At 38.8% G+C, this 17337-nt stretch overlaps 1 protein-coding gene across 1 annotated transcript in view; it reads left to right on the top strand.

Annotated features, from left to right (window-relative positions):
* The window catches only part of edar (ectodysplasin A receptor), a 29980-nt gene extending 19819 nt beyond the window's left edge, over positions 1-10161 (top strand). Inside the window, exons 6-12 of the mRNA XM_067516866.1 lie at positions 2807-2884; positions 3013-3138; positions 3227-3301; positions 6286-6358; positions 8184-8496; positions 8618-8681; positions 8886-10161. Coding sequence (XP_067372967.1) covers positions 2807-2884; positions 3013-3138; positions 3227-3301; positions 6286-6358; positions 8184-8496; positions 8618-8681; positions 8886-9265 — 1109 coding nt within the window. The 3' untranslated portion in view covers positions 9266-10161. The remainder of the gene's footprint in view (positions 1-2806; positions 2885-3012; positions 3139-3226; positions 3302-6285; positions 6359-8183; positions 8497-8617; positions 8682-8885) is intronic.
* Positions 10162-17337: the final 7176 nt, after the last annotated feature.

Consider the following 17337-nt stretch of genomic DNA (forward strand, 5'->3'; position numbering starts at 1 on the left):
AGCTGCGAAGAAGTGAAAAAAGAGCAAAAGAATGATGATTATTTTGTCAGATTTGTTCAGATTGACTGTGCTTTTTATGTTATGTGGGAATTGCTTTTGTGTGTTCCAACAGATTTAAACATTGGACTTAATTGTTTCCAACAAAATTTTGAATTTTCATTAGCATAAATACTTCTCTCTGAGGTTTGTTTTTACATTTTTATCATATATTTAGATTATATTTTAATTTTGTTCAGCGGACAGAAGGAGACTAAGGTCCCAGTCAGAAAGACCTGTATTCTGGTTGCAAAACGTGAGGTAAACTGTACTACACTACTTTTGCTTTATGTTGCTTTTATAAACCAGTACTGAATCACTGCCCTTAGCCTAAAGACTGCTAAACATCTTTATACCTTCATATAAATCTTCATCATTTATATACATCTGCATGACATGGACAGGCAGACATCCTGACGAGATCCTCAGAAAGAGGTGAGATCATGGGGAGTACCACCGGCTCATCTAGGAGCTCCGCCTGGATGATGGTCTTTTTATGGCTTATTTTAGAAAGAGTCGGGAACAGTTTTACCATCTGCTGTCAATCGTTGGGCCTCTCAGTTCATCTGGTGCGAAGATGAACAAAACAAAGCAATATGTGCAACTGTTCAGTATAAAAAAATTTTAGTAACATTTTGGCTATAACTGCTGGCTAACGCCTGCATAAATGAACAAAAAACACAAATAGGGATTACAATTCTATAATCAAAGCAAGCTGTTAATGAAACATGATTTTCTGAAATAAGTTTGATCTGAACAAAAGATAAAAATCACACAGAGCTTTCTCTATTTCTCTGTATCTGTTAAATCAGGCCATGGTACATTTTAATTACCCCCCCTACTGACAGTCACAATAAAACAAGAGAGCTGGGAGTTCTGCTCGCTCAGGATGAAGGCAGGCTGACACTCGCCATGTAATCTGTAAATTACACTGGCTCCTGCCTAGCTCTGTGTGTGTGATAATTAAGACTTCAGTGGGTATGAGAAAGAAAGATGATTAGCATGTTACTGCTTGTGCTGATGCTACTCTTTGGCAGGATGATGATCTGAGCCTGTGGGCATCCCTCAATTTCCACTGTCACCTTTGGATTTGTATTGACTTTTGGAGCCACAGGACCCTTTTTTTCCCCTCTCAGACTATAGAGATCACATATGAATTGTTTCTCCTCTCCTCATACAGGAGACTAAACACATTTGGCTCGATATCACAATTTTCACACAGATATCCAAACCTTCAGTTCATCACTGCAGAGGTATCACAATTGTCATCTCAAACCAAAAGGTTATATCTACAGAGCTCTGTAATTGTGCTCCGGAGTACCCACATTACCCTGCAGAATTGTTATTTTCCAGTGTGTTCAGCCTGCAAGACATGATTAAGAGATGAAACCACAAGATGCTAAACAGAATTCCAGTTCGGCCTCACATCCTTAACCAGAGAGTGTAAACAACTACCCAAAGTTAATAACTGCAGCCACAGGGCACTGATGTGTGTCTCTGTGTGTCTGTATGTGTGTGTGTGTGTGTGTGCGTGTGCTGTGTGTGTGATGACATGAGGCTCTGAGACCACGGGAAGCGGCACAGCAAAAGCCAAATAGTTCTACAATATATCAACTTGGAGAAATAAAAGGCTAAAAGATTAAAAGAGCTGATTTATGAGTTGCTATGGGTTTACAGCTCCATTAGGAACAAGGAAAAACAGCTGATGAATATTCCAGACAGATAGAGAGGGGGAAACTGAGGGTTGGATTGGAAGGGGAGCAGACAGGAAGAGAGAAATGTGGACAAAATGTTGCTTCTTCATAGCCACACTGCCCAATGTTTACTGCAGCAGTAAAGCCACTCAGACAGATAAAATTTAGGACAAATTGTTGTTTTTGTGAAATGTTACTGCTTGCAAAATAACATCATCCAACTTCACTGGGAAAAAAGTTAATAAATGCTGACATACCACCACCATTGAATGATGGAATTCATTCTCTACCAGTAACAAATCCCCAAACATTGCAGTTTTTTCGGTGTTTCCCCCACCCGCTTAAATATTTGGAGGAAAGCGTAAAAGTAATGGCAAATTACTTTTTTTTCTTTAATGAACAGTTTTGGGAGAAACAGCTTATTTGCTTTCTCGACAAGATTTACAGTAAGTGAGAAGTTTGATTACTGTCACATGTGTTGCAGCCAGTGATCTTAGCTTAGTATAAGGCCTGAAACAACGGTCAGTCTGACTCTGTTGAGTGGTAATCACATCATTAACTTTTTTATTTGTAATTTTTTTCTTCTTTCAGCTTATCTCGTGAGTTGTCTGTTTTTACCTTTGTGAGCTTGACTGTACTCGAATTAGCAGATCTTGTACAGAACCACTGGAAAATTGTTCATATATTTATGCTAATTAGTTTGCCAAATAGCATTGCTTGTTGTTACAACTCAATTCCTCCGGGTGGGATCCCTTTTCTTATCCATCTCCCTCAAACCTGAAAATCTGAACTTTTTAGCCAGACAAAAGTTATGACGGTAACCCATTATAACCACTGCAGCAGGTAAACAGAATCACAGGTCACAAGATGGCATCTGCATCCCCCCTCACTTCACATGACATAACATAGATTCTATATCAGTAGGGAAGTGTGTTACCCTTGAGAAAGATGACTCATAACTCAAACTCATTAATACTATGGTTTTGCTTCTAATGAGTTAGAAATTATTCTGACTAAGACATCCACAATAAATGAATCATTACTCAAGAATGTATCTATCTGTGTGTGTTTTACAGGCATGCAAACCAGCTTACAAAAAGACCAAATTAAAATTAACCCTGGCAGCACTACAGCATTACCTCATCCAGACAAAGGTAAAAAGACAAAACATATTCAGACAAGCTTCATCTGTTACATATTATCATCTATTCTTTTTCTGTATTGTTTGTTTTTCTCTGCCAGATACAAACATTGATTCTCTTTATATTATTGCCTCTGTCAGGTCCTAATGGACAGGGTCACTTAGCAACAGCCCTAATTATCGCCATGTCTACCATCTTCATAATGGCCATCGCCATTGTCCTCATCATTATGTTTTACATCCTGAAGGCCAAACCGAGTGGGCAGGGTGAGACTACATACAGACACATGCACACACGATTTCATATTATTTGTGTGTTTAATAACATTCCATGTGTGTGTGTTTGTGTGTGTAGCATGTTGTTCTGGACAAGTTGTAAAGGCAGTGGAGGCTCAGACCAACAAACAGGAAGAGAAGAAAGATGTCCCTGGTGAGTTGTGACACAAACGCACCCACGCTGAATAACTAGTGAGCTCACATAGTTTTTAAAGCTTTGTAGCAGCTTCCTGTTTGGTGTCCTTGACAAAGTGACTTAGTTCTAATCTTATAACTGGGAGTCTGTAGCAGTTTGCTTATATTCACACTAGTATCCTGGTTATGAGTCTTATCCAAGTATTTGACTATATTCTATGAGTGATGTTTACGTGAAGTATAAATAGGTAATATAAGTAATATAATAGTATAGTAATATAGTATAATAATATAAATATTAACAAAAGTATTCTCGTTATTCACATCACTGTATACACGATCCTCATATTATTCACATTGTTGGCCATTTGAATAGATGCAGGTATGTGTGACTCAGTTCTACATGTAAAATAAGCTTTGTTATTTAATGCAAAGAAAAAATAAATTTATTACATTTAAATTTAAAAATTAAAACAAATAAAGAAAAGGAAGGAATTTTGCACTAAAAAGGCTGCAACTTTGCCAGATAGTGATATAATGTCAAACCCACCAAACCGATTTGAAAGCTTAAAGCTTTATATTGTCTTCCATTGAACTTTGTAATACATTTTTGCACTTTGGAACCATCTGTAAGAGACATTTCTTAAAGGCCTGGATTAATGGGATCAGAGATCAAAGCATGCACAACCCATTTCGGTGTATATATGGGCACCTGACTATTGCTTTAAGACAGACTGTAAATGTGTGAACATATCCTTTAAACCTCGGAAGGGCAATTAAAATTCAATAGTGGCTTTAGATCATACAGAATAAATACTGTACTTAATGTGCTCTGTTATTTAAAAAGAAAAAAAATATGTTAAAAATCCTTCTTATAAATGTATAAAAGTCAAATAAAATACCTAAATTAAAGCAGCAGCCTACATAAAACTCGGTGACATTAGAGACTGTTTATCAGAGTTTATATGCAAACCATCTGTTTTTCTTCTGTAACTTTCTCAGTGTTTTCATATGTGTAAAAATAAACAGTGACTAACTAATCATTACCATGTCTCCGTAAACCCAACTTGCACATTGCACAGTTTTCACAAAATGTCTACAAAATATGGACTCAATAACAGATGTGGTTTAACGTTAACTATGTAAAAATACGCTCCCAATACTACAAAGACACACAAAGCTATATAATTATAGTAACAAGACAAACTATAATTAGTTTTACACTATAAAATACTCCCAAATAGTCAACGTGACACAGCACACAATTTGCTTGACAATCAGTTGAAGCATGAGTACATACTCTACCACCCAGCAGGGATTATTGCAACACTGCATATAATTTTACTCAATCCTGCAAAATCCCTTGTGGTCATGATTCAGGTAGCAGTATGACTGACTTATTTGTCAAGCTGAAGTACTTTTTGTTACCTGTGGATGAACCTCCATCCACAAATGTTTTATCCAGCTTCTTCTGGTAGGTGATCTGCCACCAGAAGATGTTTTTGTTGGATCTGCAAAGAGCAGAGGATTTTGTAACTCTTCATTCTATAAAAAGTATTTCCTTCTTTGGTACAGCATGTATGTATGATTTATTGCACACTCTCAGTTCATGTTAAGATCTGCCCTATCACATCGAATGCAATCCTGATCACATCCATATTAGATATATAATCAAACAAACCGCATCGTTTTAAAATCTGCCTGGATCACATTTAACAACACAGTGCTGGCTCTGTGCATCAGGCTAACATCTGTGTGGATACGTAGGATTTCTTTGCATAATATATGCAAATAAGATTGTGTGTTAGCTTTTGTACGTGTGTGTGTGTTTGTGTGTGTAAACTGACAGACCTGCAGCATGATGAGGACATCATGGTGGAATGTGAAGCTTCCAAAGCTAAAGCCATACGTTGCTTTAGGCGCCATTTCTCCTGACAATGATGCTCTGTTCAGTTTCACTCTGAGACTGGCTGACTAACCACTTACATGTGGCGTGGATGAGAACACACACATACACACACACTGGTACTATATCTGTGGCCACAGACACATTATGTGGTACAACTGAGTCACTAACTTAATAATGTAATAGCTAAAAAAAACACGATAAAGTGGTTAAACTATGATTAAAGTAGTGTTAGTTAATGTTAATCATGAGTCTGTGTGTTAGTGTGTGTGTGTGTGGGAAGGTACTTTGGATGACTGGTGTGTATACATGGGAGAGAAGCCCATTGCTTGGAGCTCTACCGGAGCTAGCTGTCACTCATGGAGACACTGACTTAATAAGGCTGTAAGATGAAAGACATAGATACTTAAATGTGCACACACACACACACACATTTGTTCCACTTAGGTATTCAGTCTTTACGCTGTCTAAGCCTATCAGTGTCCATGATGCAAGTGTAATTTAGCATAATAGCCACTGTAATCATTTTATACAATGTTCCAAGTGCAGTTCCTCTGTTTGAGGTACCTTTGTGTACTCCTGCCTTTGTGCCAACATCTATAAAAAAATGTAGATTTAATCCCATCTTGCTTAGCGACAAAAGATCAAAGTCGACAACGCTGGGTTTGGGATCTTTGTGAATGTACAATGTTTCACTGGTATTGGCATTACCCAACCGTATCACGCAGCACTTACATTACACTACATCTTTTAAGTTTAGAAGTAAGAATTTTACATGTTGCTGCATTAATTTCAAAATGCAGTTTGCTGAAAAAAGGTTTTGTTGTTTGTATTGTGTTTGCATGTGCCAAAGTGTGTGAACATCGAGAAACTAATTGAAGTGACAATGCGTATAATAAAATTTGAAAGACACTGAGCCTAGGACAAATTTCACCAAGAGAACAATAAAGTATATCTTGATCTTGATCTTGAAGAGAAATGCAGAAAATAACATTGCCACATGCCATTCTGCTTGCAAACATAAAAAAAATTAAACCATAAACAATATAATGAAAAGTGATGGACTAACTGCAATGTTCCTATCCTTTCTTTTTTAGACAACGTGGTGATCTATTCAGAGAAAGATGACTTTGACAAACTAAAAGCATCTCCTCAGAAGACAGTGAAAAGGTGAGAGATATCAAACAACATGCACGGCAAAATGTAGTTGCGTAAACTAAAGGCTGACATGAATAAATCTCTACAGCGTTATGATGTATGTAGCAGGAGAACTAAACATAATATTAATTAAAAACACAGACAAACTGGGTTATTACTATATTATTATATTACGGATGTTTATGCTGTACATGTTTTTAGAGCAATGTATCATGACCTTTAAATATAGCATCATATAGAGTTTACACAACAGAAAGAAGCTTTTATAATTTTTCTCAGCATCTGCCCAAAATTAAGCCACCACAGAACAAGTCACTATCATAGTAAGATCATCGCTGCCGGCCTTTTTTTCTGCATCCACATAAACATGTGTGTGTGTTTGTAAGGCATGTTAAAAGCAGGTTCAGTTGAGTTTTCTGTGTGTATTTAATAAAGCTGAGAGCCATTATGTGGCTTTGGAGCAAGCAGAGTGATGGATTTTAGTGGTGTGAGGTAGCACAGATGAGCCCTAAAGCCGAGCGAACTCTGAGAGACAGACAGAGGGGGTAGTTATCCAAGTAGATAGGGGTATTTATTCCAAGCATCACCTAAAACCACCACCAGGTGAAAGCACATCCTTGCAGACAACAAAAGAACAACAGTTTTCTCACCTTTGTGTTTTTGCATATATCTTATCTCATCATGTGCAGACAATGCTGCTTTATAGGTACTAGTGGCTAATGTGCAGGAGAAGTGTGGAAATACACAGAGCTACAGTGAGCCTTTGTGTTCAGTGCTTGGAGTGTGCATGTTTAGATTGATACACCGGTCCAATAGATGCAAGCAGCATGAATTAAAGAGTGCATGTGATACACATGCATGCACACAAACACACAAACACACCCACCGACACACAGAGTCATGTCTTTCTCTAGTTACGAGGACATTCAGTAACATACTGTAATGCATTCCCTCGCTCATTACCCTAACCTTAACCATAAGAATTAATAACAAACTGCAACCTTTAACCTCAAACCAAGTGTTAACCCTCAAATAGCCTCTTGAAGGTCTAAGGACCGTCAAAAATAAATATCATGACCATAATGGTATTGAAAAAAAATTTGTCCACACTGTAAAACAGACATGAACGCACACGCACACACACTCCTCGGCATCAATAGCAATAAACAGTGTGGTATAGCAGCATGCCAAAGGATGTGCTAACTCACCGCTTTAGCTGCCAGAGTGGGTGTTAGATATCTGTGAAACAAAGCCATTTTGTGTGACTGTGTGTGTTAAGGAAAAGAGCGTAGGACTGTGAAACAAAGGCATTCTGTGAGCATCTCTGTCAACAAGGTGCTTTTGCGAGAAAATCCAGGACAGGCACAGAGGAGAGGGTGGCTAATAAAATTATATTATGCGGTATCAGGTTGTAAAATGCAGGGCTATTTCAGTCAATCACAGGAACAGCTTAGAAACCTCAGCAGCTACGACGACAGCAGCAGTATTCTTTTACCGTTGATTTTCATTTGTCAAAGTCCCTGTTTGCAAAGTCATTTTGCTGGCACAGGAAAACCATGTATACTGCAGATTACTTAAAGCAGCCTTGGTACTGTACGCATGGATATGTATAAGGAAGTGACATTGAAGAGGGGAACATTTGTTACAATTGAGGTTTAAACTCAGTGGGCAGTTTTCTAAACTTCATCCACCACCTACCAGCACTTTAAAAACTGGCAGGTGATTACACACATTTTAAATTGTGAATAGGCCTTATGTGATACCAGTGAGTATGTGCATATTTGTTCAATATAGTGTATATATATATATATATATATATATATATATATATGCGCAGTGAAAATGATGCATCATCGGAGAATGAGCAGCTGTTGAGCCGCAGCATTGACAGCGATGAAGAAGCAGCATCTGAGAAGCAAGGCTCAGCAGACACCAACAACCTCAACTCCAACCTGTGCCTTGTCAATGGGGGCAACAAGCCTGACCTCTGCCTGCTCTCTCTGGGCCTGTTGGACCGTGACCGTTTCTGCAACGGGACCCCCACCATCGCAGCTGGCCAGGCCAACAGCATCCCAAGTCCCAACCACATCACCAGCGCAAACCACATCAGCACTGTGAATGCCATCAACAACAACAATAAAACCCCAGGGGTAGGGAAGAAGGAACTTTTAAAAATGTCACTGCAATAAACATGAACAGATTATGAACAGATCCTCAGTTCATCATCTGGAAATCACAAAGTAATGCTTTTTTGTTGTTTTTACCACACAGATGCTACAGAGTCGAAGGAAAAAGATCCTGGATCTGTATGCCAGAGCCTGCAATATGACAGAGGGTGAGTTTGTCATACAGAGGAAGATATCAATTTTACCAAGCTTTGTATTCAAGATTAATTACTTTTTCCCAAGTGAAAATTAAAATTCATATGAACTGTATTGATATTAAAATTGAAACCAATTAACTCCTATTTACAAGAAAAGAAGCAAAGGACAATGTGATGTAACTGTTTGCCTTTGTGTGTGCTCCTGTCCCCAACCAGGCCTGAGCCCCACAGAGCTCCCCTTCGACTGTCTGGAGAAGGCCAGTCGCATGCTGAGCTCGTCCTACAGCAGTGAGGCGGCTGTGGTGAAGACGTGGAGACACCTGGCTGAGAGCTTCGGCCTAAAGCGCGACGAGATCGGCGGCATGAGCGACGGCCTGCAGCTCTTTGAGAGGGTCAGCACGGCGGGCTACAGCATCCCTGACCTCCTGACCCGCCTGGTGCAGATCGAGAGGCTGGACGCCGTGGAGTCGCTATGCTCGGACGTGCTGGTCAGCAGTGAAATGGCAGCCGGACGGCAGGGCATCAGCAGTTTTCACAGCCAGCTGGTCTGTCCCTCCCCATGCCCATCTCCTTCCCATCGCTGTGCCAGTGTCTAAATATGTGGTGGAGCAGAGACTTAGATGCCTTACAGTATACATGCATGTAGGGACAGATACTGCTCAGACAAGGACAACACATATACAGAGTATACATTAACCCCAACACATGAAGAATATCAGTGGACCCCTTCCAGGGACAATTGATTTATCCTATCATGGGTTTTCTCTGTCAAGAAGCTTGTGATCTGAAATGGCTTGTGTGACCTTAAATTTATGCCTTTCTAATGTGCTACAGATTTCGAGACAGACAAAAACCAAAGCCTGTATTCATTAATTAGCTTGATCATTTATTTTCTGCTCTGCCAGAATTCATCCAATCTGAATTTATTTCTACTTTGTTAGATCATTTCCTCCAAAGAACTCAGTGCTGGCCGCAACACTATGTTTTGAACGTTTTTAAGCATTTTCATACAAATGTTAGTGTGCAGTTGAACAACACACATGCAAAACATTCCCTGGTGTGCAACAGTGGCAATGTGGCAAAGTGCTTTTCTCATGGTATAACAGAGTTATAACAGAGTTTATAGTGACATGGCCTTTGACTGAACCTTCTGCCTCATCACTGTGCTGACATAGTGAGATGTTTGTGTCTGTATAAAGGAAGCGACCTGGTTTGACCGCAGCATCAGTTAACATTCATCACAGTGCCTTTGGCTGTGCTGTCATCATACAGGAAAGACAGCAGATACAGGCGCCCTACTTAGAGCGCAACCATTATGCCCAGCTGGAAATGCTAAAACTTAGAACTCATTCAGACTTCATCTGGGAAACAAAGCTTGTGAACTTTGGGTAATTCTGGACACCCCTGTGTCTCTACGTAGCTGCAACAAGATGATACAAGCAAACCCACAAGAATAGGTAATGTCCCTTTTAAAAAAAGACATTACAGTATGTTGCTATTATTACCTTAATACCTAAAAATGCACTTTATTGTTCAAATGGAGTGGATTCTGCAGTGTTATTATGTATTCATCGATTAGCATATGTGTCTTAAGTGGCAAGATTGCAAATTTCGAGCATCTGTCCCATAGAAAGCACAAACACAGGTTTACTCTCCTGCTCATGCAAAATCTAAATACAGACCAACACGCTCTTTGCAACTGATTCCTGAGCAGTGACCCACTCTGTGACCCCCCCCACCATAATTCATCCTCAGCCCCCACCCCACCCCCTTTTTGCCCCAGTGCTGCGGTCTACTGCTGCCGCCAGCCCTAATTATTTGGCGTGTGGCCCCTAATAGGCTGAAGTGTTGTGGTTTACAGAGCGGGTGCAAAGTGCCTGTGATTTCCAGCACCCAATTAAGCATTTAGGGCCACTTAACCACTGAAAGCCCAGTGGAAAAGCTGTAAAAACCTGCATAAAAAGAGAGATGCCACAGCAGAGGCATGACTAAATGCCCTTGGGGGTTGCTGCACTGTGAACACTGCATGAATGCAGCCGGTCTTGGTGGCAGCAGCTCTAGGGTCGTCCTATAATGTCTGATCTTGCTCAGCTTTTGTGGTCGGCTCAGTCATGCTCAGACAGGATTTTAGCTCCCCTCTCCCCTATGGGACCAATATAGCAAATGAGAACAATATGCAGTTGTGTGGCTTGTCCACTTCTGAAAAGCAGCTGAAACCAGTTAAATGTTTGTGTATAAAGACTGGGTGGCTCAGATAAGCATCAGGTTAAATACTATGAAGATCAATGCAGTAATGCTCACCTCAGCTCCATTATTAGTGATGATGTTAACAGATAAGATGCCGGAGGTCAACGTTATGCTTGCTGGAGTGGATCGTCCTCAAAACTCATCAGTAAAATTCAAAATTTAACTTAAACAAGCAATGCCAGGACTCGTTTTAACTAATTTCTCCCAGATAAGACTGTTCTTTATCTGATGCCTCAAGTTGTCAACATAATGTCCTGTGACAGATCTGCACAGAATCAAACACATCACCTGATGCCAAGTTCTTTTTTGAAAGCCTTGTGTTCACATTTTACTAAGAAAACTCTGGGGCTGGACTCCAGTATGTTAAATTGATCAATGTGCATGTTTATCAAGCAAATATTCATCTGTTGTCAAGACAAATAAAAACATCACAGTTAATCTATTGCTTTCATAGAGCAGGATTGTCTTTATCAAATTCAGTTCAATTCAAAACAGGTTTAACTAGATATTTTTTATGATGTTTTATAATGTTGAGCTTTTGTAAATAATCAAATTGCTGTATTGAAGTGACATGAAATTGACCCAATCCCTGTTATCACACAGAAAATCCTTGTCTGACTAAGCCTATATTATGCTACTATGATGATATACAGAACCCAAACATGGATTACTAACAGTACCTCAGTAGCACAAACAATATAGTGGAAAATGTAGAAACAGGCACAAACCTATCACAGAATGAAAGTATAATTGTATATATAACTTATTATTGTACATAATACATTAATAAAGATGTAATGCAAAAAATGGCTTTATTTTTTGTTTATGACAAGTAACCAATCCAATGCTGAGTTGCTTAAAACAGTAAGTATTGTATAATGTCTGACCTTGTATTGTAAACATACTTTGATAGACTTTTTATTTTGATGGTTATTTTGTAGAGTAATAAGTCAACAAGAGAACAGCAGCTCTGTGAGGCTCTATTTGTTGCATAGACATTGGCAGGTGAACATGCTCCCAGGGACAATGCTACCATGGTGATGTTTTGCAGGTGTAATGTTTTTCACATTCTCCATCATGCTGACTTCTGCTTCGAACGACTGAAATCAAGACAAAAAGCTTGAGTCTAAATGCATGCTATTAGTTTTGCAAGTAATTTTTCACAAGACAAAATAATGGACGTGTTGACGACACCTGGACCTGATGATGGTGAGATGAAAAGTCAGGGGGTCGAAAACCGACATTATAGCATACATGGAACAATTAACAAAGAGCATTACAATTTGGAAAATGTTTTTCAATACAACCTCAATTATGGGGCTGAACAAATGCAGAGATTGAAGCCAAATAAATTGTATTATGCCCCAGGTGAGTGTCACTGACATACAGGGTGGTGAATGATCCCATATAGTGGTCTATTCTAGACTGTTTACAGCTTAAATACACCAAATGGAAAATCGCTAATCACAACATTTTCCAGTTCATTCTCCAGGAGGTAATTATAGGTCATTAAATGTGACATATTAAGTAGATGGTTCATTAAGTGAGAAATGATGGAAAAAAGACTACAGAACAAGTAGACCACAACTTAATTTAGGTTCTTGTTCTCACCCTCAAATGCACTTCCTTCTCTTCCACTGGCTTGCTACTACAAGTCAAAAAACCAAACCTTTTTTCCATTCAATGTTAACCTAAACCATTTTCCTCCCTATTTTAGAGCATTACTTTTAAGACATCATACATAAATATTATTTTAATTACTGTTACCAAACAATTAAGAACTATACAAAACTACCTATGAACTATATTTTTCTGATACTTCATTTCTGCATATTTCTTAATTCAGAAGATTACTAAATGATGCAAACTGATCTGCACTCACAGTCTCTTCAACCTGGATGCATTTTATTTGTACCAAAAAATGACTTTTTCTCCACTAACATGACATCAATCACTAAAGTTGTCACCTCTGCAAAACTCTATCATCAGGCTTTCTATGTGTGTGTGTATTTCTGTTAAGATTTCGGACGGCCTTAGCTAAGCGATTAGATGCGTACGTATGTGCTGGCTGCAGATCTTAGGTCTCGTTTCTGATAGCTGTGTCTGGTAGTGAAAATGCCACTGGTGCTGCTGTGGGGCATGGGTGCAGCATTGAGACCTTTCTCTCATCATGATTCAAACTCTCAGAATTGCCCACAAATAATCCATCCCACTTAAAGAGCCTTTTGGTTTGATACACATACACACACATCCTAAGTGTGTATCTTCAGGGTCTGTTTTTGTAAATTAAGCGCTTGGCTTGACTTTAAATGAAGGTTATGAAGCCATCTAGAGCCTCTTCAGGGCAAGGAGTGCCAACCAGGCTAATTAAACCCTTTGCCAGTCAGCAGCATCTTTACCCCCAACTGCAGGCACACACACATTTATGTCAATCACCTGCATAACATCAAACAGCTGGCAGACATGTAATGTCCAGAAATCAGCAAGGTGTATTTTCAGTGACTGTTTGGATCAGAACGTGTGACTGTCTGGAGTGCAGGATGAACTGTGTTTGCATTCTTAGTAATTAAACTGCCTTTAACAGCTGTAACTGTAGTACACTTGAGCAACTACCGTGCTTGAGGAAAAATCCACTGAAACACTGTCAGTATTTGTTAGTGCTGCACCTTGCATTGCAATGGGTATTTTGTGTTTTAATGTGCAATAAGATTCTTTCATTTGAGTAAGCAGCTACTTGGAGTTCAGTGTCCCAATAGTATTTTTTACATTCTGCCCTCATTAGGGTGTCCCCATCACCCTAAGCTAATCAGTCATCCACTCTAATGTGAAACTTCATTCATGACTACATGACATGATTGAATTTGGTCTTCTAAACCAACTATTAAAGCAGAAAAGTGCATTTCTCAAATTTCAATTCCTTTCAGTATCTTAAAACTCTGTAGCGCACACATATGTGGAAATAGTTTTTTTTGCTGGCACAAAGTCATAAAACACAAGCCTGTAACACAGCCTGTTGAAGTCGTGTTGTTTCAAAATGTTTCCCAAAAATAAACATTTCTATAATAACCGACATACATTCATAAGGAAATCGTATTGTGTCAACAAGGATTTATACCTTACTCTAAAAAAAATACATTAAGCATAAAATAATAAGTCTAATCATAGGAATTAAGTCAAATAAGTGCAAAGAAACTGAAAAGCAGTGCGATACCAGTCTGCCTCCTCTCTTCAAACACTTTCTCCTTTACAGACAGGGATATTACCACAAGCCCCATGTAGGTACTTACTTAATTACTCAAATAGCATACTTATGCATATTGCGGCTGGTGGAAACAATATACATTTGGTGGTCGTCCACATCTACTTGCTGATTGACTTCACTTTATGGTTGTGCTGAGGTGGAACCGCTAATGTTTCCCCCTGCCAGCCTCCTCCCACCTACCAAATAACATTTTAATGAGGTTCACCAGCCAGACCGGAGCTTTAGTCGTTTACTAAACTTTTAGTCTGCTGAGAAAAAACCCAAACATAAATCAGTATCAGTGAATAAAGCTGTGTGCGTGATACCATGCAGGGCAGACTGGCATACTTGCGCGTGTAAGGGAACACGGAGCAGACACCGCTGTGCTGACTGCAGTGCAGACCAGACTTAAATGAAATCATGAAAGTAAATAAATCAGTCTTTGGCAGTTGCTGGAGTAGGCATATATGCAATAAGGCCTTGTTAAAGAGAAAAGCTATTTCAATGTCAAACACTTGTCCCCTTTAGGCTTGAGAGGCAGCTGTACGGAGATTTGTAGATTCCTTCAGCTCAAATTCACGTCAGCTACAATAAATTCCAGTGTGACAAGTCAAAGAAATCCATCAAAACTATAATCCACATCTTCACTGTCCATCCATATCCTCACTGTTCCAATCATATTTTTTTTACAAAAATACACTTTTCTTTTCACATTATTGCCATTCTGAAGCCTTAAAACTTGGACAGGTTTGTATTATTGTATTTTGGTGGATGTGTGACTCTACCTCTCTCTACACTACACAGTGACCACTTTATTAGGTAGACTTAGACAAGACTTAGACTAGACAAGGGCAAGGGCAAATGTATGCAGAGGACAGAGAGAGATGGAAACAGATGATCAGCTGTGGCTGCCCTAAAGGGAGCAGCCATGAGATGAAGATGAGGTTTAATATTAAATTTTTGTTAGAGAAATGGCAAGCTAGCCAAACTAAACTATTTTTTTATCGAATCAATGGGCAGAGAAGAACCTCTCTTTCTACAATGTATGTTACGGCACATTAACTATGGTGAACGTATTTACATGGTATGTGTCATTAGCAGTGCTGGTGCTTGCACAGTAAAGGCAATTTACTGAGAGCAGTTCCTCTTGTGACTGTTACAATCTTTGTAAACACCATCACACAGACCCGTCTTCTCCATAACACAAAAAATTAAAGTGCTCATTAAAAGATGGCTCGATGTGTAATCTGACATTGGCACATTCATTTTTTAAGCAAGAAAATGATCCAGCTCTTGTAGGCTGTTGTGTGTTGTCAATTTGCTCAAACATCCAAATGACAGCTTTTCCAAAAAAAACAGATACATTTATGAAGCAGAAGCGAGTGGTTTCCCACTATTTCATCAAGAGCTGACATGCTCTGTGGCACAAGAGATGACAATACAATACTGACAGAGAGATTTAATGAAAACATTATCTGCCTTGAAGTATTAGAACACATCATGAAAAACACTTTGCAAATCTGACACTGCAAAACAATTTCAGAAATTGTCAGTATCTTTCAATAAGTTCAAATGTAGTGTCTTTTATTTGTTTGAAGGCACAAAGTCATGGTTCAGCACTTGTGCGCGTCACCTGAGTGGCTTATTGTGTTAATGTCAATGGGGGCTGGCTCCACTGTAGATCATAAAGCATGTTGTTCCCATTGCATAACAGCCAAATGCACCATAATTCAGCCACAGTGAGAAAGATATGCACATTACCTCTATACTCCTCAGACCCCTTTTGTACTGTGCCTCTAATATCCCTTGCTTGTGGGTGTTTATGGTTGGTGAAGCAGTAAAAATGTAACCAAGTAAAGAATTCAGGGTAAGCTAAGATTTAATCAGGGTTATTTGCTTGGTAGGATGGAGGGGGAGTTCCCCCTTCTGGTCTCTGTATCAGTAATTTTCACTCCCAGTGGAGATTGAAATTATGCTACTTATTTACAGGATTTTTTTTTAAAGGTATTTACAAGAAAATTGTTTTCCAGTCATTTTGTGTACAGTATAAATAGAACTTTTAACATTTTTCTTGCACATGTTCATGAGCCTGGCACACAATAACAGAAGTGGTTAGAAACCAAAGTAATTTAGGGTAGTAACATTCCTTTGCATTAAGTGGGCTAAAATATAAGCTAAAGCCTAGTTGAGATCAACATGGGCATTGTTTTTTTTTTTAAGTGCATAGGCAGATGTGAAAGAGCTGCGTCTACAGCAGTTTTATTTTCTTGTTCTTTTTTGAGTGAGGCTGCATCGTGGGATAACTGAGCAGAAGAGCTTTTGGATCTTTGGGTCTTTTGCTGTGTGACGTAAGGAACAACAGTAAGTGTTCATTAGACAAACATTGCTGGTGAAAAGGAATATGGACATGAACGATGGAGTCCAGATAGGACAATGCTGCTGAGTTTACCCCTTAGTATGAAAGTGTCAACACTCAGAATCTGATTTGGGTAGCTAATGAAAGCCAGTGTAGATATGAGCACTATTGTGAAGAGTCCTTTTAGCTGTTAAGAAATGCCCATGCTGCTGTGTTGTGGATCATATGGAGAGATCTGATGCAAATTAATATTAGTTGGGCATGCAGTAGTTGAGAAGAAACCAAGTTTAAAAAAAAAAACACATCTAACTTCCTAAAATGTTATGGAGCGTGCACTCCTGCCTATTACCATTCAGTAATTGTCCTGACAAAAAGCAAAGATCAAGCAAACAGTTCTGCACAACTTGCAGACTTCACTGGAGAACAAACACTAGATCAGACTCAATTTGCTGTATTTAAAGCATAATTTTGGTCATTTTCTAAACTATTTTATACAATCAACGTACAGAAAGAAAACACTGAATCTTTTCTTTTTATGTTTGGTTAGTTGTTAAAAGTTCTATTTATACTGTACACAAAATGACTGGAAAACTATTTTCTTTTAAATACCTTTAAAAAAATTCAAATAAGTAGCATCATATAAGTAGCATAATTTCAATCTCCACTGGGACTGAAACTAAATTACTGATACAATAAAAAAAAACATTTTTGAAAGCAAATCTTTTCTACTTCAGGAATATCTTCATACCACTCCAGGGGGTGATGTGTTTTTTTTTACTTTAAAAATGTAGTTATTTGGCAGGTGGCTGTAGCTCAGTCTGTAT

Source organism: Channa argus, chromosome 9 (assembly GCF_033026475.1).
Source record: "Channa argus isolate prfri chromosome 9, Channa argus male v1.0, whole genome shotgun sequence".
Classification (NCBI taxonomy): Eukaryota; Metazoa; Chordata; class Actinopteri; order Anabantiformes; family Channidae; genus Channa; species Channa argus.